This window comes from Anopheles arabiensis, chromosome 2 (genome assembly GCF_016920715.1).
Source record: "Anopheles arabiensis isolate DONGOLA chromosome 2, AaraD3, whole genome shotgun sequence".
Taxonomy (NCBI): domain Eukaryota; kingdom Metazoa; phylum Arthropoda; class Insecta; order Diptera; family Culicidae; genus Anopheles; species Anopheles arabiensis.
In genome coordinates this window covers 90,613,470-90,635,584 of record NC_053517.1, presented here as the reverse complement: position 1 = coordinate 90,635,584, position 22,115 = coordinate 90,613,470, and the positions used below count along the sequence as shown (strand labels likewise).

The following is a 22,115-nucleotide window of genomic DNA, read 5'->3' as shown; positions in this document are numbered from 1 at the left end:
CTAGAGATTGGAGAATGGAAAGATGCACGTGAAAATTTGGATGAAACAGTGACGTACGATGGGAAACGTTTTGTCTCAGGGTAAAGGAGATATTCAGTAAATTTTCGTATGAAGACATAAGGCGTGTTGGTTTCTGCAGACTCCTTGAGGGAACATTTAGAATGCGTTATTTTTAAAATATTAAAAATTAATACAATTGAAATAGTACATCGACTATTTATGCATATAACAGAGCAGTTCCTAGTTTATGTTCTTCAATAAATACTTAAACACAACTCAAATGACAGAACACAAGAATAGTAATAATGCAGAATAAATACAAGATATGCTATGAATGATTTGAATGACCAAAACTGACGAAACAATCATCATTCATGCTTGGTATGAACATATTTTTAAGTTTACAAAACTTGAAACTTCATGCATGAGCTTGAAGCCAAAAACTCAGTTTACTTATTTCGAATAACGTTTGACTTACATTGTTTGCTAAGTTTACGTGAAACATGGTTTTTTTCTTCAGTAACTAAGATTACTTATTTCTGCTCAATGAGGTCAATCATTTATCATCAGAAAGGTAGTTAAAATTGGTTATCAGGAATTCTTAAACCAAATAAAGACATTTTCAAGAAGAAAAAAACAACTTTGATGCAGTTTCAGCTATATTATGTTATTATTCAACAAATTTAAAACTTAAGCAAATGCTCAGCATAGCATTAACCAAGTAAGAAATGTTAACATTCTTCTATAAAATGCGTTACTGAGCGTTACATTGCTCGAATGTCATACAGCCACTACGGAGCTATGCGCGCGCACGCTCTTCAATTCATTTTCCTTTGCCAATTTTATGGCAAGACTCTTCCTACCGCTATAATGCTTTCCCCCGTTTTGGTTCATTTTCCCTTCGCTGTAGTATCGCGTCGCTTGCGGAGGGAATAAATATCCCAATCACCAATACACGCGTAAGTATAAGCGAGGGAAAAATTTCCCACAACAAAAATCTCGCACCGGAAAAGCAAAACAAGGGCAAGAAAGGACTCACGGGTGTGTGAGCGAGTGAGGAGTGGAATTTTCTCACCGCTGAGGACCTGAGTCAACTCGCAGTTTTCCAAACTCCCGCTTTCATACTCAGCACTAGCGTTCATCGGTCCCTCGGTCCTCGGTCGGGATCGGCAGCTCGGGTGGAAGCCACCGATTGGATTGGATGTTGTTGTGCATTTGCGTTGCTCCGACTGGAAGCATCCCGGTGCGGGGCCCGTACGACGCACAAGAACAAGCGAGCGTTCGCCGCCACGGAGTCAGTCTGTTTGAAAACTCGGTCGGGATCGGACGTCTTTCGCGAGTGTGGTTCGGCGTGGTCGGTAGCAGTCGGTGTTGCGTTTGCGAGTCGTTAGCTGCAGCAGCAGCAGAAGCGTTTTGCCCGTTTCCACCCTACCGGGCCCACCATCGGAGCATCAGCCAAAACTTCTTCTGTGCGAGTGAATCGAGTCACGGGGTGCTGTTTGCGCCAGTGCACGGGCACAGGTGTGCGATACGCTTTTTCGCGGTACGGGGCGAGACGTTTTTCGGGCCGCACACCGGGCCCAAAAAGGTGTTCGAGCTGTGTTCGTGATTTTTCCTTCCAAGATCTGCGTAAGGAAGGAAAGCGTACCGAGCGTGTGGAGTGTTTCTGTGAGGGAGGAAAGCGCGATTGGAAAGAACATTCCCTTAAACCGCATTCCCAGCGTGCCGCGCGGGCAGGGGTAGAGTGTGGTATCAGAAAACGGTGAATTTCATTAGACAGCCGTTTTGAGGGAGTGGGGAGCGTAATTTGAGTTGAGTTCGGGTAGTGCTGTGCCAGGGTTGGATAAAGAGCGCGGCATGGATTTCTTGTGCAAGTGGGCAGCAGTCGAGCAGCCGTGAAGTCAGCCCACGGTGGGACGGACGAGTTTGTTGAATGAGTGAGCTGAGGTGAATGAATAATTTGGCCAACACAGTCCCGAACAGAGCGATGAAGCAGTTCTCGGAACATCGTCCTGCTGGTGGCCATCGGTGCGGGCAGAGCGTCTAAAGATGCTGCGTGTAGCGCAGCAAGCTCTGTTGATATAGTACGCAAGGGCACTAAAAATAGTCGCTGTCCAATATCGATCGCTTCGCGTAGAGAACAAAAAAAGGCATCGTCCATTGATTGAGGCTTTGCTGTCATTGAAAAGGTGTAGCGTCTCTCGAACGAAAGGGGGCAGTGAGTGAGCCGGCCAGTTCGCTCGAATAGAAAGGCTCTTGGAAACATATGGTAAACACAGTGCGGCACGGGCAGGTGCAACTGCCAGAAGCAGCTGTCAGTTTGGAAAACTCGTCAGAATCTCGACGCAAACCAGTACGGTCGTACGTTACGGTTGTGAGCGATTGGGAGGATTTAACTATTTTGCCAGCTTAAAATGCCCACTTCGGCGTACATACGGAACGTGCATTAGTGACAGTAGCCGTGAAATCCGGATATCCTGCTTACAGGTTCCCATTGTCGGTATTAGCGGCACCGACTGCCGCGCGCATTACGCCGCTGAGCAGTGCGTTAGTGTGGAATTAAATGTTCAAACAACCGTATCGAAACCATATTGAAAGTTGTCGAAACAGTGCTGAGTGCTGAGAGTGTGCGAAGGCCGCGCATTCGTAGTGTGTTGCAACGTGCATAAAGTCGGCTGTATACGCGGTCGACACTGGAAGCAAAAGTGGCGCATATCGAAAGGAATAGTGGTTTGTGTGTGTTTGTTTCTGTGCTGTGGGGGTGTGTTTTGGGGGTGGTTGGGGAGAAAAGAAAAGCAGCCGTTTGGCAGCCGGTTTTGAGAAATCCGAGAAACATTACCACAATGTTACCAACATCATCATACCCATGCTTAGCAGCGCTCCGGTCAGCGGCAAGCTTACCGTGCACACCGGCCAGACCGAAAGCGGCGCTGGCCATGGTACTGCTGATGCTGGCGCTGGTACTGCCCCTTCCCGGGGCCGTGCTAGGAGATTATGAAAATACATGGAACTCGTACTACGAGCAGCCGTGCTGCGGTGGCACCACCAATGGGCCGTTCCATCTGCGCCACCATGGAGGTAGGTGGTTTCAATTTGCTGATTTCCACTCGGTTGCCCACTCTGCTCAAACCGACGGTGGGGGAGGCAGTTTGTGCAGACGAGGGGTCGATTTTGGAACGCGGTGTTGTGTGTTTTATAATAATTTATCCCTGTATGTGTGCAGAGCTCTTTACAATTCCTCTTGCTATGTTCTGTTTCATCTTCGTACGTGTTCCCCCATTTGCTGCGGATCTGTTTGTGAGTGTTTTAAAAATAGCAAGCGAACGGTTTAAAAAAAGAACAAGCTTAAGGTACCAAAACTTTACCAAAATAAGGATCCTAACAAACACACACACTCATATCAGCCAAGTACAACAGCTAACGGGGTGTGGCTAAACGACGCCGGGATGGTTCATTCCGGGCCATTTGAGAAAAAGGCCGTTTAGAGGTTTTTGTAAAACCATACCACCGCCGAAGGGAGAGGGCGGCACTGGGTGTATGCACTGAAATGATGCTGCACCAATATGCACTTGAGGCTACCCTTCAGCAAAAAAATGACAAAAATCGTCGCAATGGCCGCTAAAGGATGTGTCGAACAAAATGGGGGCCTTTCTTTTCGATTCACCGGAACACGAGGACTGCCCACGGGCGAGGTTGTAGTGTTGCTGGAATGTTGGTTTTTGTGTGTGTGTGTGTTTGTTGTTTGCTGTCGGCTTCGCAACATGCAATCTTGCAAGAAGCGTTTCACTCGATTGCGATTGACGATCCGTTGCGCACGTTATAAAATCGTTCGACACTTGAGACTTGCTTGCTGCTGCTGGAAGCAGGACCAAACCAGCCGACAGAAGGGTTATTTCCAAGGGTGGTGCATTGTTTTATGCGAATAATATGGAATGCCCTCCCTTTAGCTTGTGTGTGTGTTGGTTTTTTGCCTCTTCCATTACTTTTCGTTGTCCGTCAATCAACGTAAGCGAGCACGTGCGTACTCCGAGCGAATGCCGTCTACAGTTACCGGGGAGGTCCTCCTGCACTCTTGTTCCCTTTTTTGTGTGTTTCGCTTCGCTTTGATGAGGGCTTGATTTTTCGGGGGCAATAACTGCATTGGAGGGTGTTGAAGGTGTTGCGAAGCAATTGGTTGGATCGCTCGGTTGGTGGTTCGTTAGGGTTGCTCCATGTGAGTGATTTTCTTGCCAGCGAACGGGGCAGAAGCATCCCTACAGTGCGGAAAAGCCATTTTAATATTGCTGTGTACGTGTGTGTGTACAGTTTAGTACCGCAGCAATGGCTGCCACTTGTAAGGCCCTCCTACTTGGAAAATGTTTGGAAAGCGAAACAGTGTGAAAAAAACAAGCATGAATGATGAAAAGTATATACATTTAGAAGGTACATATGGCGTCGTTATGCACAACTAGTTGTTTTGTTGGGCAAAATCAGCCATTATAATGAAAAAAAAAACAAAGAAACAGAACGAAGCCTACACAATATAAAAAATATAGTCAAATAATGGAGGAATATATCCTTAAAATGACAATGTTTCTCAATTTACATCAAAAAGCATCTAAAAGTTGATAAAAGAAAGCAAAATAAATAATCAAGATGATCAATTGTAGGGGACTATTATTGTTTTTGGCACTTACTGTTTTCGAACATATATATAAACATGTACATGCCAAGAATAATCAAATCGATGGGTCCTGTGGTACAATCAACTCATACAACTTCATAACATGCCCATCATGCTTTCGAGGCTCATACAGACTGCCAACCCGTAGCAAGGACTGATTATCCAGCTGCGTGGTACTAAATCAGTCTCTAAATCCTTTAAAAACCAGCATGTAAGACATTATGCCTAATAGAATAAAAAAAATCAACCACGTTAAAAGCTACCCCAATTTTTGTAGTATGTTACAAGATGTTAGTGTTAACTCCCTAGTTGCAACAAAACCTTTGTTGACACTGTATGTATATTCATACTATATTTATTAACTCTTCTACAACAGCCAAACCGTATGAACCAACAACATGACCGTTTTGAGTGTTGCGACGTTCGTAAACAAAGAAAATAGAGCTATCCGTCAGGGCGACAGTGAATGATTCAACGATTCTGAAATGTACTTAATCTTATCCGCTGAGTGATCTGCAATTCAACTCTTGCCATTGCAATTTGGAATTTGCTCCATTATTGCCATCTCGACAGCGACCGAAAGAAGACAAGTGTCTTTTAAAGGTGTATATGGAATTCGCGAAATATAACATCAACTAAAACAAAGCCCAGCGTATTTTAAAAACTCCTACGAAAAGAGTCAACATGTTCACTGCGCAGACAGTTTTAACAAGGCGTTCAAACCTTGTGAAGATTGAGGCCCCTATAGTTTCCAGACTAAGCACAGGTGAACCAGATCGACCACTATCATTTAACTCATGCCGTAATAATGTTTCGGAGAGTGAAGCTGTATGATGTTTTAATTTCTAATTATCGATAACATCAACTTGTTTCCTATCTTCCTAAAATCAACGGTAGCTAAACTATTCAAGAACCCGATACACACGGCATCATATTCAATGAGATGTATTATCGCATTTCATACCCAACACACGCTCAGCTATTCAAACCATGCGATATGAAACATTCCGAATGCCGAATGCCTCAAAGATCCATTACACCGGCATTGTAGCAGGTACATTGGGGCGATGCACGAAAAAAGAAACACAAACTTTCCTCGGTCGATGCCTCCGGGCACGCAGTTGATATGTGTAAACTTCACCCTGCCTTTTGGCATACCGGTCAACGCCTCGGCTCCCAATGTTCGGAGATAATTAATCTCAGAATTTATGATGCTCCCGGACGCCCGGCGCCTGGGCTTAAGCTGGCAGGAGGGCGTGGAGTCTCCAGTCACGTTGATGGATGATTTTTAAGAACGGTTGTGCAGCTCTTTCACTCCTTGTCGATCCCACCATGACCCACTGATAGCAGGTAGCAGAGCAGTGCGATTCATAATTGATTCCTGCAGGAATTCAAGTCTGCCCTGCCGGAATCTGGCAGGCATCTGGCTTGCTGCAGGAAACGTTCGTTTTAATCTTCGCTCTCCGCTTCTACGAATTGGCAGTTATTCCCATTTTCTGTGCTAGGGAAAATCATTACTCTACCGTAACCCGCACACACACAACGCACCCCTAGACTAGAGCCCGGGTGGTGTGTGTGTGTGTGCCTTTTCCTGTCGTCTACTATTTACACAGCGCATACCGATCACCGGGGCAAAATGCAATATCCGATTACCGATTCTCGGCACACAATCACACACATACACAGGTGTATCGTGGTGCTAAATGGTACGAATGGCCTCCCATTTGTTCGGGCCTCCCGGTGCAGGTTGCAACTTGAGGCAGAGCTATAAAACTAATTGCACCCAGCTACAATGTGCAAAACGTTTTATGCCTTTCCACCCGCTTTCGTCAGCCCGCTCGGACCCATACTTCGTGCTTTTCTACGTAGTAGGTGTAGGTGAAAATGTCCAATCGTCCCACACGGGGCCGTTTCCATCCCTTTCAGCCGCTTCCACCGCTTTAGCCCCAATGCACGTTAAGCGTCTTTTCCTGGAATAATGGAAAAACGACCGTTTTTCTTCGATTTGACCACCTTCCCCTCCGGATCCTCCGGTTTTGCAACACATAGCACCCTATTTTCGCCTCGCCTAGAAACCATAGCACGAGACGAAGATAAGTCACTTAAAAAGGATTACGTCGGACTGCTGCAGTCGGTAGCCCTTCCCTGCCCGCCACGCCATTCCTTCCCACAGCCGATGCCCCTTCATTTCGAGCGAGAAACTGGTGCACTAAAAAAAAAACACAGAAATCACCTTTGCCGGACTTTTCCGGGTAAGTTACGGCCACACCGATGCCGGAGGTAGGGAGGGAGCGACAAGCGAAAGGGGAACGTATTCGGCACTGCACGGGGGAGCGCGTTGCCGCACCAAGTGCAACGTGTGAACGTCCGGGCCTCCTCCCGCTGCCTCTGCATGTAAGCCGTAGCGTGTTACGACCTGAAACCTTGCCCGGGCGGGCAAAACCGGGCGTTCGTCGACGCTGGGGCTTCGGCAAGGTTGTCTCAGGGCAACCCCTTTAATGGCAGCCAATGAGGTCGTGCCGTGCAAAATACAGGTCATCTCAAGCGAAGGTGGTCGAGAGGCACCATGCAAGGCAGAAAGTGGAAACGAGATAGAGAGAGAGAGAATGGCAGGCAAGACAAAAACGACAAGGTGAATTCAAAGCTATGCCCATTTCACCATTGCCATAGCGCGAGCCGGGAGAAATGAAGGGGAAAAGCAGCCAGTGAGCGGCAAGTGAGAAATCAGTTTTGTAACGTTTAGCATTTTTCACGTAGTAAATCTGGCCAGCAGCGGACACGAGCCGGCGGGTGTGTGTGTGTGTGTGTGTGTAGAGCAGCTCATGTAAACGGGGCTTTTATTTAAACGGATCACCCAGGAAGTAGTATTGCTTTTGCAGCCATTTTGCGGAGAAAAGCCTTCACAGCTTAACCGGCCCTGGTTTTGTTCGAATAAAATCTGACAGCAGAATCTGATTAGCTGCGGCAAAGCTGTTAAACTGTGTTTCGGGTGGATTTAGCAGCAGGCTTATTTGAACTTCCAACAGCCGTACATAGGGAAGCCATACGATTGCTGTCGGTCGACTGAAATGTGTAAAGTATTCGATAATTAGTTCTGATTGTTTTTTTTTTTCTTTCTTGCTTATTCTTGTCGCGTAATGTCGTTCCTTTGAACTAATGGTAATTGGTTTCAGTTCATTATAAAATTTTATTTATTAATGTTTAAATCGCGATGAAATAGGTTAATTAATTTCTTGTTATCTTTTTTGCATAAATCATCACTGAAAATGTGGTATGCGTACTTTGCACCACATTTCTCAAAATAGTGAACCCACCGAAAGTGTTTGAAAGGTTGTGACATCCATCCATCACGTCATTTTACTAATAACTGTGCTCAAAATTATAACACTTTCAATATCTCTTATTACCAAGAACTATTGCGTCATTTATTAGTTTTTACTAATACGTTTTCCACACTGAATTTGCAATTCATCAATCTCGTTTCGAAGTATTTCCGTGACAGTGGAATGACCTTTTCACGCTCATCAGACAAGGGAGTTTCATTGGCAGTAAATCATCAATGTTGCGTTCACAAAGCAACATAGCACAGCTTTATTCAGAAATTTTATGTTACTTGCAATGACCAAGGTTCGCTGAAAATTAGCTGGTTGAGTTAGACTAAACGTCAGTTACTAAAACTGCTTGGTAAGAGTTTTCCTGTAAAAATCCTAGAAAATGCCTAGTTATGGAATTCCGATGACTTGACAGTAGCTCTTATTTAAATGAAAAAGCTAATTTCAGTTAGCATTGTTTGACTTTGATGAGAATTTCGCTTGTAATAGGAAAGTCCATTCATTTGAATATTCATATAATTAAATTTGAATATTCTTTTCATTTGGATGAGGAGTTTTCTGTTTTCAATTGAAAGTTAATTGCATTTTAGCTACTTTAATTATAATTCTTTTTCTTCTAAGGCACTACAACCGTTGTCTGTCAAGGCCTGGCTGTACCACTAATGGGCTTAGCTTTTAGTAGCTTATTGATTTACCCTTAGCAGGATGGTCAGTCCTGCGTATGGGCTCACGATCTATTCGGGGCTTGAAACCATGACGGGCATGCTGTTAAGTCGTACGAGTTGATGACTGTACCACGAGACCGGCCAACTTTAATTATTATTTCATGATTTTACCACCTGTTAACGAGTTATTGGTATGTTTTGTTAGTCCAACAATTGTTAATATTGGAGATATAATATAATTATAATTCTTACTTACAGTTTTCTATATTTTCAAAAAGTTTTATCATCCTACACCATAACCATCTAGTATCGTATGAAACATGTTTGCATCACAAAAACAACTGCCCAAATGCATCCTCCCGCATGTGTATTTAGCATTCATATCCAATCAGGTCAGCGCTACTCTGTTTCTGATTTGCTACTGATCTGCCACGGCAGTGGCAACATCTGCCGCTGCATTTGCTGTTTGAAAAGCCAACACACACACAGAGCAGCAACAAAAAAACATCTCATTTTACCGTTTTCCATGCGGTGCATGAAATCATAAGCCTCCCAAACCAAGCCAGTGCCTGCGCCGATCATACCGATAACTCATCAAACTCATAAATGATCGAGTGCAGAGTGCCCCCGAAGCGTGAAGCGCAGCGATAATTCGCGGCCTGTTATTTGAAACTCGGGTTCCTTTACGCTTTCCCCGGTGGTACAGATGTGTGGTTGAAATTGGATTGGATTTGTGGCCACGGGACGAGTGCACACCGCACGCAGCCGCAGTTATTGAGAACACACACGTTTGCTATTGCTTTTGGCGTCGCGTTTGAACAAACCGTACCATTGTCGGTGACGTTGATGCGCATCCTTAGCTTTGAGCTGCAATCAATTAATCGGTTGCGCTGCAAAAGAAACAATACACTCGGCGGCAGCGTAGTCAATGAACGTGCCTTCCCGGGGCCCGAGGACTTCACAGTGAACTTTTCCTGTGCTTCAAACCAGAAGCATTCGGTGCAAAAGCGAGCTATGTTTTTGTGCTTTTCAAACGAAGCGAAACTTCTTTCGAGCGCTGTCGAGGCGCTGTCGTTCCAATGAAAGCAAAGCAAGCGCTCTCGGTCATTAATTGGAGTTCGTTTAAGGAAATGGGACACAAGCACCGAAGCACCGGAGAAGCTTGCGAACGACGGGTGCATTCCTCGGTTTCACGATTCTACCCGGTCGACTGGTGAGAGAAACCAAAAAAAAAAGGGATGACCTCAACGGTCCTCGAATGCGACATTATTTTGATTAGCATCAGCGAATTGGACGAGATTGGAATGTGATGTGATTTTTCGAATAGTTGCACGTCCGTTGCGGCAGCAGCAGGATCGGTCCCCCGCGCCATCGCCCGCTCGCCGAAACTGCCCGTACGTGCAACATTAAATTAAAATACTTCGAATTCGCCGACGGGATCCCGTGCGGCGGTGCACACGGAATGCTTTAACTCTGGGTCGCCACACCGGGCACCCGTGAATCCTTTCAACACCGTTCACACTCCCGCACCGTTGCGAGTTGTAAAAATCCAATCTCACTGGTTGCAGCAGAATGTTTTAGCAGCTGTTGTCACTTCCAGCAGGCCCGCTTTGCTTGCCCTGCTACAGCTTTGGCTTGAGCGATGAAATGCTTTGCCCCACAGTCGTCGGAACAGCATGAACGCGTCCACGAACGTTTGTGTGCCAATAGTCGAGCGTGGATTTCGGTCGTACGTAAGATTGAATGAAAGCTCTTAGTTTACAGTCGCTTTCGCAAGTGAATTGAATTAGTGAGCTATTTTTTTTTGCTCAATGCATTTGACAGGTGTACTGATTGCTGGTGGATCGCATCGAAAGGGTTTACCTCAATTTTAGTGTTGTCGAGCATTCCTAACCGCGAGGATAATTATGAATATTTTAAGCTTACGAGCTATTGAGCAAACTTTTAAAAAGTTTTTTCCAAAAGCTCTTCAACAATCTGTTTGAGAATTTTCCAAAGAAATCATTTAAGACTTTGTTTATGATTAGCTGTTTAAACTCATCTCCAATGCCAGCGTGATGATTGATTGGTGACAAGTGCTGTATTTTCTTTCAATATTCGGTTCAATTCAAGCAAAAGCTTTCCCAAACCGCAATGAGCTAGTTGGGATTTGAACAAACACCCGATATCCGCCTGCATCACCCGACAAGAAGTCGATGGTACATGTTTCCTAGCCTAAAATCAATTCCACTTACCCGGAACACAGTGGCGAGAGTGCTGTTTTGCGTGAAAAGTGGAGAGTCGTTAATTAATTGATCTCGATGCCACTCTAGCTCATCATTTGCTCGCTGCCTGCTGCCTAATGCGTACCGACACAGCTTCACGCTAATTAATTCGTGGAAGCAAAACCCAGGAAGTGGTGCCGCGTGCGATGGGTGTGTGAGAGTTCGCGTGCCAGCAACCGTGTTTGCATTGGAAGGGTGGGCGTGGGGGGGAATCTTTTTGGGTTTGGGCGATAAGTTTGCGGAAATAATAACTGCTGAACTAATAAGAGAGAAGATTATCAAGCTGTTGCTGTGAGCAGGGTGGGAAAATATACGCTTGGTGTGGTGTAAGCTTAATTATAGAAACCTCAGCAAACGCGTTTCGAGCTAAAAGCAATCAACCAAAGTTTATAATTTTAGAAAACTCCTCTATATCTTTCGAAGCATTTCGTTATTTTCGTGTACTATTCCTCTCCTTTCAAGTCATTAAATTGTACCCATTTTATTTTATTTAATTTTTGTTTTAAATTTGCAGGAACACACAATATACAATATATTACATAGAAATATAAACCTTCTTTTAGAATATGAAGCTCCCCGTGCTATATTTTTCACTTTCAACGGATTGGTCGAGGCATCATAAACATTTTTAATTAATCTTAAATTTGACTTTGCCGTAAGCCAAAACATGTCAAGTTATTTAATATTTAATATTACACGATTTAAATTACATCAGTTCCAGTTGTCCAAGTGTATCACTTAAATTATCGGGCTCTGCACGCCTCATCGCATAAACTATTGGCCTTTAAGAGTTGGTTTAAGAGTTTTCTTCGCAAACTTTTCCTCAACACCCCAGGGCACACATACAAACCCCTTGCTCGCTCTCACACTTAGTTATCGACAAAATGCATTCTTGTGAAACCATTAAACTGATACCGTAGTGGTGCCTTGGTGCAAGCTTGGTCCACTTTCTACGGACGGGGTTGAGCTTAAGACTGGGCTTACGTCCTCTCTCTCTCTCTCTCTCTCGCTCCCTTTTCTCAGTGGTATTCAATTAAATTTTCAAAACTTTATTAAAGATGATTCAGGAAGCGGCAAGCTTCAGCCAGGTTGAGTGGAATAGTTTTGTCACCTCCCATTAGACACCCTATCATACGGGTTGATCAGTGCCCTTGGTGAAGCTGCCGTCCCTTGGACACACATCCTCATCCCAACACCGTGATCATCGTCTTCCCACTGTTCATTCATGCTGGGCTTTGGGACACTGGGTGGGCTTGCGAGCCACATTTACGGCGTAAGATTTGTTTAGATAGGAGCGGTGCAAAACTTTCGGCGACACTTTGTTGCGAGGTGTTAGAGGCTGGTGAAGTTTTTGCGCGTTGAAGGGTTGTCGTGGTCGTGCAGGCCGGATTCGGGAGGGAACCGAGTGGTACAGAGGATCACCCGGTTAAGGCTTTATTTATGCGCTCGAAAGCATTATGGGACCGGCGCTTCAACAAAGATCCCCCCCGTCCGACCGTGTGGGGCTATTTGTTTTTGCTGCCACTCGCTGTACGCTCACTTATCCGATTAAAATAATTGCAAGCCGACGGGAGTTATTAATGAACATAAGCACACCACGGGGTGAAGTTTGCTTAAAGCTCATCTTCAAAGCGTTGACTTTCGTGGAAAGGAGAAAATGAAGCGAAAAAAAACTTGTATTCACACACAAGCCGGTAGAGGATGGTTTTGTTCAAAAGCCACAACCTTTTTAGCAAAAACAAACGACGCTAGAGCGTGCGTGCGTGTGTGAGTGTGTGTTTAATTAAATTTCACTCCATTTTGTGGGCAGCCAGGCAGGGCAGGGCTCGTGCCCGCAACAAATGCCCCGCAGAAGGGCTGTAAATTTGCGTGGCAAATGGGATGGAAAATCTTCGTCCCATTTGATCTTCTCTGCCTTGCGTTGGGAGCGTACAGTGAGGTAGGTGCGGTATGACGAGCGCTATATGTTTATGTTGTTCCTCGTTTTGCTACTGTGCTGCCCGTGGTGGTGGCACAGCACGCATGGCTGCAGAGTACAGTGCAGTAATTAACTTCTGATATCTTTTCTGGCTTCCAGTCGAATGAGCTTCGGGCGGCAAAGGTGGATATCGCAAGGAGCGGTAACCTTACTTTCTGCCCCTTTTTCGAAGCACGATATCAAAGAAGCAAACCGAGAGCAAAGTGTGCTCATGTGTGCTAGCGAGCAGTGGGTCAGAATGGACGGCTGAGCTGAAGACAGCAGCACGTAGTGCAGTGCGGCCCACAATGCATACGTTCTCCCCTTTTTGCGCACGGATGCCGACGGATCCGAGGGTGCCCTTGGGGAGCGATGAAAGCATTAGTGAGGATTTTCTTGAATTTACTCAAAGCTAGAAATGGTTGCATTAGGTGCTGAGCGGTTGCTGTGCGATAATGGGTTGCCAGCTCTGCAAATGAATCGTAACGAGACAGGTGGCTGTATAAGGCGGTCCCCCGCCGACGGAATGTCGATCACTGACTGAACACTCTACTTATTCAATATATTAGGTAGCAAATGGATGTCTAGCAATAGAAGGACGTTGGAGAGCTTTATTTTAAATCAAGATCTAAGAAAATCCAAATCATCCAAAGGTTGATGATTCAAAAATGCAAAAAACAGTTTTTATGTATGTAGTTATGAGGTACCAAGCGCCTCCATGTTCATGCAATTTAAGGCAGATAAATAAAAATAAATAAATGATCTCAGCATTTACAACTATGTTTCTGGTTGTTTAAAAAACATTTAGAAATTTTCATTGATTTTGTCAGTCTTGGAGATTCCTCCGACTAGTTAATAAATCGCATCTTTAATTTATTTGCAATGAATTTTTTACAATTTTGCTGCATTTGCGCCCTATTTGTAAATGAAACAAACATGGAAGTCAACAGAATATTTCAAGCTAATAACCATGGTTGTCTTCAAACAGATCAGTGGGATGCCTATTCATATTATGGAACGAAAAATGAACAAACTATCTTACACCACTGGTTACCTGATTATCCCTATCCAACGCGTCCGCCTTTGCGGTGGCATAGTAAAGATTAAATTAATTAGAATGATTTTACCACTTTTTATAAGCATTAGTCGCCGTTATCCCTATTTGTTGAGGCCTTCGCGTCAGCCTAAGAGGAAACCGTTGTTTACCGTTGCCTGCACAGTCAAGTAGTTTAGAGGGACCTACGGGGTACAGGAAACAACGCCTCGGAATATGTTTTCCCGTTTCTGTAGCTTAACAGTAACATGCTCCACCATCACCACCGCACAAGGTTTTACCTCTTCATCGGTGGATGGTGGCCTTGCTGGATGTGGTTTTAAGGGTCTTGGTGTGAAAGCTTGGGGCTGCTGTCAACTTTGCCGCCGGGGCGTTGTTTTAGATAATTGAAGCAAGTGACAACGGTCCCTTAAGCACCCATGCATTCGACACCTTACAGTTTATGTGTGTGTGTGTGGGTTCACTGTCGCGTTGTGATTGTCTTTCCCCTGTGTGTATCTAGCGCTAGAAGGTGCGAACACGCGCGCGTGTGTGTTTTTTAACGGCACCGTCCCAGCACCGGCGATGGAGACGCATGGTGCTTTGTAGCAAAGACACGCGGACGCGTCTGTTCCGCTACACGCAACGACAAGAAACCACAACATGACAATGTCGTCGTTGCTTGATATTGTCTTGCTGCTTCGACGGTGGAAGTGTTTCCATTGCTCAACCATCCCATTATAACCTTCTACCCCTTCCCTAACAGTTCACAGTTGCGAGCATAAATCCCCTTTTGAAACAATAAATATTCATGCCGGTTTAGCATCTAATTCAATTTCGGTTTACGTGTGGCATCCGGGCAGGATGGTGAAAGTTACTTAGCATGAAGCAAAACTCGCAACAGACGGTTTGACGGCGTTTACGCCCCGTCGGCGTGTGGCGGGGGAATTAGGATTGAAACGCTGGGCGCCAGTACGCACTAATAAGGAGTTTAATTTTCAATTAGATTTATTTGCTTAGTTCGTTTTGAGGAAAATACATTTAAATAAACAATGTCAAAATCAATCTTAGTAATATATTTTACACTGAAATATTTATTGTTTCAAGTAAATGTATGCGTTGTTCATTTTCTGTATGTTTAGCAAAACAAATTCCTATGGAAATATCCACACTCGTGGGTGAATTTCGCTCTAAAACATGTGTTTTCCTACTTGCCACCGTTCAACATGCAAACTATTTGCCACTACTTACTCGAAAGCAGAATTAATTTCACTCGCTCTGCTCCTCTGAACCGTGCCCGATACCAAACATTCGCTGAAAACTTCAACACGCCATCCACAATGGGGGTGAAAATGATTAGTCTACCGAAAAACCACGATTTCACGTTTCACGCGAATGTTATGAACTATGAGCACAACAAACCGCTCCAGCTTCGGTTCGGTTCCGGTACGCTGACGCCACCGACGGTACGGTGTAACAAAGTGGGTTGGTTACAAAATGCCGCTGTCTATTTGCTGCTTCGGTGCTTGCTGGATGTAAATCATGGCCCACTGAATTCTCATCCCGCTGGGTCGGCTCAGGTTTTGGTACGTGAATGTCATGTTCTACCAACCGTTGCGATCCCGTATGCAATGCGAAATGAAATTAAACAAATCGAGTCCCTCCACTTTTGGCGCACCGCGACGAAATCAATGACAATGACGGACCGAGAACACTGTTGGCGACTGTCCATGTGGACACAGGAGCCCACTTACTGATCCACTGGTGACGGGGTGCCATTGTACATTGTGCACGGCGTCAAACGGGTGTGCGGTGGAGTGGAGTAACAACCTGTCACCGGCAGTCACTGACACTCGGCGCGACTCGACGATGGGAAAAAGTCCACCGCGCTTCTGCCTCCTGCATGCACTTACATGCAAAACCCCGCCCGGTGCAATCTAAATTTTCCTCTCGCGGTTGGTTTGCTCCAACCTTTAAACTGCCATTTGTTTGGGAAGCGGCCGGGAAGCAACTAATCAAAATTCAAGTGCTTTGGCTGGGATGGTTGGACATTTGATAAACAACCAAATGAACCGCTCTCATCGGAACTGGTTTGGCGTTGTTTTGCTGCCCGGGGGACTGTTGGGAGTGGGCTGGAATTGTGTCCCCTTTTGTTGAAAAGTCACGCCTGCAGTGAAAATGTGTTTAGCATCGACAATTGAAACAGGGGGAGGGGAGGAGAGGGGATACATTGGAGCACAATGGAGCGGTGAGAAACAGAAGCTGGACCAAAATCATTCTTTTGGGCAATGAGAGGCACTAACAACGACAACAACAACAACAAAATCCTCACCGGGAAAATCAAAACCAAACGAACCGAACAGCGTGAGCAAATTTACGCTTTCTGCATCTGGTGACGTGACCAGGAATATACGGTTCCAGCCACTGGAAGCGGCGAAATAGCAGAACAACGATAGAAAGCGAAAGAAAAAAGCACCAAAGAGCGATAAAATTAAACCAACACTGATCGATATTTTGCCTTCCGCGCACACCACCATCTTCGCTTGTACCGTTTGTCCCTTATCGGAAAGAAAGGAACAGAGCGTACTGGACCGTAAAACGCGAAGTCCATCAAGTGTGGTTGACAAAGTAGAAGATGATATAAGACGGATGGAGGAAGGATGGTGCGCCCTGGCGGGACTGGGAAGGGACCGTACCGAAAAGGGCGAACGAAACTTTACACTCGCCGCCTGTTAAGGACAGTCGGTCGGCACCTCGGTTCAGCTGTCTTTGGCATCGTTTCGCGCCTTCAGCTGTCACTAATTCACTTTGACTTGCTTTGCTTTCTCTCTCTCTCTCACACACACACACATAGTCAGTCGCTCTTGTCGCTCTTCCCCTTACTCCACGGCACGCACATGCTCCCGGGAGCCGTTCCGTACACTTAATTGTGCTTCGTACCGGGAATGGTACGATTATTGCAGTGTGACCTTCCGCTGAAATTATGGAACTCTTTGGACCGATTCGGGGCGGGCACCAAAGAAAGAGGAGAAAAAAAAATAAAAGGGACGAGCTGGTTGACAATGAGCTACGACGTGGACGTAGGACCTTTTGAAGGATTTTCTTCCTTCTCGTCCTCGTTCACCGCGAACCCATCTCTCACACACACACACACACACACACACACACACACACATACACACTGGGGAGAAGACTAACTTTGCGCGGGCTCGTACAGCTGTGGGGACGGGTTAAAACGACGATGAGCCCCGGCCCGCCAGATGGATGGACGACCGGGCCCATGCTCCTTACGGGATGCTAATGATGTTACGTGATTTACGCCGAGATGCGAACGAGTTGAGCTGATTGAGTCCGAGCAGGAGCGCATCAATCCCGGAAGTTCCCGCGACGCGTCTGGAAAGTTAGTACGGGGTGGGATCCGCAGGAAGCAAAAAAGCGCGACAGCTGAGCCGTTTCCAGGAAAATCGTGCCACAACGGTAGGAATAAATCCAACCAACGTCCAAGAAGAAACGGGCATGAGTCGATGGGAAGATGGACAAATTCAAAATCCCAGCAGGCGGAAGAAAAAAACTTTCTTCATTTTCTGCTTCATTGACGAGACGATATCGCTTTGGTGGAGCAGTGCGCAATAGCTTAAGAAAACTGGTGTATGTGTGTGTGTGTGCGTGAGCATGAGAAAAGAGAGAGAAAAAAACATTGCAAAAGAAAATCTACACACTCAAGGGCTGCGTGTGAAAAAGAGCGCGTTGCGAGAAAATTCGGCTAAAAAAAAGCGAAAACCGATCACAAATTCCCTTCTCCCTTACACGCTCCGTGGTCCGAAGGGAAAGGCAAGCAAACGCTGAGAGGGGAAACTTTGAACGATGAAACTTTCCGAGCGACATCCTGTGCTCGGGAGTTTCCCGTTAAAAAAGGGACGACCTTAAGCGTGGGATTGTAGAAGAAAAAGTAAATCTGAAGCGTCGTGACAAGAATGCGGAACAGCAAATAAACAAAAAAAATGCCCGAAACAAAGCAAAACTGAAGAAATCAAAATAAATAACTGACGTCAAAAGGGACACGCAGTCGCAGGTGTGGTTGGGTGTCGGGTTTTTGGTTTTATTCTCCCCCCCAGTTTGCTCATATCGTCGATCGTCTGGTTTGTGCTCGCATAGGAAATGGGACATTAGACCTGCTGATGGACTCGAACAAACGCACCAGCACCCCACCCATCGATTTGGCGCCCACTTTGGTCCACTCTTTATGGGATGAAGAAAAAAAAAAAACATCCACGAACGCACACAAACTCACACGTACCAGGAAAAAGTTTTGATCTGTCAATTTCGAGCCATTTCTGGCACACACACACACACACTCCCGTCAATAGGAAGAGTAGTGCAGCAGCAAAAACAACTACGTGCGACGCTACCCTCAACCGACGACAAATGATCTCCCCATACCGGCCCCTTCTACCCTAGCCCATAGGAAGGTGTAGGGGTAGGAAGGTTGATGATTGGCTTGAAATTGGTTCGAACACCATTTGGGAAGCGTTTTGACATATTGATACCGCCAAGCGAAACCACGCGCTGGCACCGGGACAGTACGCAGAGCATTGGATGTGTGTAAGTGTGTGAGTGCTGGCAACAATGTGCCGGTGTCCCGCCCCGGCATAAAATGATTGGTTATTTATGCAAGGTGTTGACACCGGGAACATCGATCCTGGGGCGATTGTTTATCGAAAAAGTCCACCAAATTGGACATGTATTATGACAAATGATGGGTAAGTGTGGGCGGGGGTTTTGTTGGGGTTAGTTTTGGATTTTTCTTTTGTTTTGTTTTTTTTTTTGCGAAAAAGGGAGTCGTTTTTCCTTCGACTGTTTTGGAAGAGATATTTATCATCTCTACATTGCGTTGGCGTAATCTGAAGGAATCTGGTGGGGAAGCTTAGATCTACCTTTGTCAGAAGGATTTGACGTTGGGGTTGATATGCTAAACAGGGGACTACTGTGTGTGATGTATTTTCCTTTTTGATGTAATGGGTTGTGGTTTGGATAGATTAAAGAATTCAATTGTAGCTTGCATACACGGCAAATATCATTGAGCTTGTTATTAGTTATGACATGTCACAATTTGAGAGAGTGATAAAAAGTTGATGGTTATGTCATTGCGTGAATATATTAAAGGCTTTAATCGAATTCAATGAACCTTTTCTCTTTAATTTTGTTCTAGTTTACCAATTTACGCATTCATTTATATCAATATCAATAAGTAAGTAGATTTTAAAGGCTTTGCCTGTCATAGAGTCTTTTGAATGAAGTATTTTGATAAGTATGGCATTTAAACTTTCCTTGTGAAAGAGAAAAGATATAAACGCACATTTAAAATTGACAAACTTTGAAAGAAGTATTCCAAAAAAAAGAAGATGCTTACGAAACACAAATTACCGATGGGCACTATTAGGCCTCTCCAAATATTTGTAAAATGGTAAATTGTTATACGAAATGCATTCATTGATGCTTTAAATTCTCTAAATGAAAAAAGAGCATTTCGTTAAGATGAAGCGAAGCAATCTGCATCTTCGATTCAATTTATAATTGGAGTGACTTCTTTTCCCTTGCTCCGAACTTATCTGTTTGACAATACTATGTGCTCTCTGCACATAGCATATTCAACAACACCAAATAAAGATCATTCTATTATTCTACTAACTTAGGCATTACAGCTACTACTTCCACGAAAGCTTCGTCCACAACTTGTATTTTTTTCTATAAAACCATCGTGTTTGTTTGTTTTTTCTTCTCATCAAACTACATGTCCCTCATCCGCAGCCAAAAAGTTTGGGAGGCCTTTTGGGGAGAAGGCCAAACCCGGCGTGCAAACGAAACGTATGCATAATGTCATTTCCATGCATTCATACACTCGTGGTGCAGTTCATATCCTTCGACCCGGTCGCACCGTCAGTTGCTGGCAGTACCTCAAGCCTGGAAGCAGTGTCTTTCAGCTGGGCCAAAACAAAATAGGTCCAAAAAAAAACAAAGAAACAACAAAAAAATACATATACGAAACGCATCCTGTTTTGACAACTCGAGAGCGAAGCACATTCGGTCCCTTCCTCAGCTCCCCAGAAACCCCCTGGGGTTTCCCCCTTGTCCTGTTAGCTGGGGCTACTACTTCCGGCGCACTGCTCCTGCTTTCTTACACCCATCAATCGCTGTAACAACTAGCGGCAGTTGGAGCGCACCGACTCCCCGGGTGCCCCGGGGGTTGTGCACGCATCCGCTCCGCTTTATGTCTCGAGAAGTTGCTGCGTCCACCAACGAAACGTTCATGCATGGGGAATGAATGGTACACTTCCTGCCGCCCGTTGCTTCATTTGCTGCACTCTTACACACACACTGACAAGTGTTTGTGTGCTGTTGCACTGCATTACTGTGCTGCAAATGCCACCACCAGGAGTGACATTTCTTCTGCCCACTCGGGGCTCCCGTCGGCTCCCTCAACCGGTGTTGGAGAATGTTTATCCTTCCGTCGGATGTTGTTGTCGTGTTTTTTTCTCTGTCCCTCCCCATTCCTTCTGTCTCTCAACTCTTCCGTCTCTCATCGCTTGCTGTCTCTAGCCCGCCAGCTCTAGTCTGGTTCAATGGCGCTGTGTGCGCTCGGGGGCATTCGTTTACTGACTGACCACGCGTCTGCCACACTGCTACACGTGCTTGCCCGACTCGCTTCGTACAGTCGCACGATGGACACACCACGCCGGTCGTACGATTACAGTAAGTAAACAGAGCAAAACACTTGAAAAACAATTACACACTCCCTGTCTCATGCCCCTTTGCTACCTGGCTTGTCGTTACTTTTTTTCTTTTTTTTCGGGAAAACAGCCATTTGAATACTTCGGAAAGCACTTTTCTTTGACGAGCAGGCTAAGGTTTGGACTAGGAGCAATAGCAGCAGCAGCAGCAGCATAACGTATAGTTTGAAGGATAAATTGGCTGTCAGTTGTCAATGGGTGGTCAGTGTTAGACATTGCGGGAACCGGGAAGGTGCAATGGGGAGCAGAACTCACCATACAAACTGACCACACTTGCCGCTCCTATCACGTCACCAGCCTCTGTCAGTCTTGTCTGACAGTCGGCAGCCGCCGTCTAGCAGTTACAAGAACATAGGAACCGAAATGAACGTAAAGCACAAGAATTTCTGTTGCATTCTTGGCTGGCCACTTTCCATTTCCCTTTGTGTGTGTGTGTGTGTGTCGCCGAACAACGGGAAGCTATGTAATCGGTGACACCGGTACCGGTTGGAGAACAGTTTCTTGGAAAACCCCTTCACATAAGGCACATTCATACGGCCCGAAAGGAAATGAATCAAAAGTCGTTGTGCAGCTTCGAGCAGGTGATGTTACCCCCCCCCCCTCCTGCATTTGGTTCAGACTGTTCAGACCATTTAACCAGTGACAAAAGCGGCCAAGGTCCGGCGAGCTGCGCGACTAGAAACGGAAGAAACGGAAGAAAAGGGAGGGACGCACGCCATCATGCATCCGTAATCGAATGCAAATAAATCCATTTATTACCGTTGCCCTGCTGGCTGCGTTATTATTTATGGAAGATTATGTCAAGTGAATTTATACGTTCACTTCTTACACTGCCGTCGGCTGCCTACTGTTTCCATGCACGTCCATTTGACGGCGCATTTGAGCTTCCGTGTTGTTGGGTGGCTTTTGTGTTCCTGCACTTCATGCCTGCTAGTGGGACGGATTGGGAAGTAAAAAAATGAGGCCTTCCACATGGGTGCACGAAGTAATGCTTCCGGGGTCGTTCCGGGGGGCTGGCAGAGAAGCGAAATAAAAACAAAGCACACCATAAATGGACTCATCTGACTCGACCATCACCGCTTCTAACTGCAAACGGAATGGACATCGAATCTGCCGAGGGCATCATTGGTAAATAGTAAACGTGCCAGCGTCGCTCGGTGAGATCGGTCCGTTCCCCGTACGAGGTGGGAGGAGGCACTTGCATTACTGTACAGAAGCGATTTCCGACCGTGGTGGAATGCACTTTTGCTGTCCGTAAATAACTGCAGGAGCTTACGAGGGCGACCGGCCCTTAGACGTGCAGGCTGGTAAAGTGAGTCCGTTGAACAGGAGTTGGCATACCGCACGAGAAGAAGTGGCTCGAGTTGTTGGGCGTTTGCTCATCCAGATCGGCTTAAGCACTCAACGCAGATG

The 22,115-nt window shown here is 45.6% G+C and overlaps 1 protein-coding gene across 1 annotated transcript in view; it reads left to right on the top strand.

Annotated features, from left to right (window-relative positions):
• Positions 1–1,312: 1,312 nt before the first annotated feature.
• The window catches only part of LOC120893994 (semaphorin-2A-like), an 87,839-nt gene continuing 67,036 nt past the window's right edge, over positions 1,313–22,115 (top strand). The window contains exon 1 of the mRNA XM_040296282.1: positions 1,313–3,078. Within this exon, the coding sequence (XP_040152216.1) occupies positions 2,844–3,078 (235 nt within the window). The 5' untranslated portion in view covers positions 1,313–2,843. The remainder of the gene's footprint in view (positions 3,079–22,115) is intronic.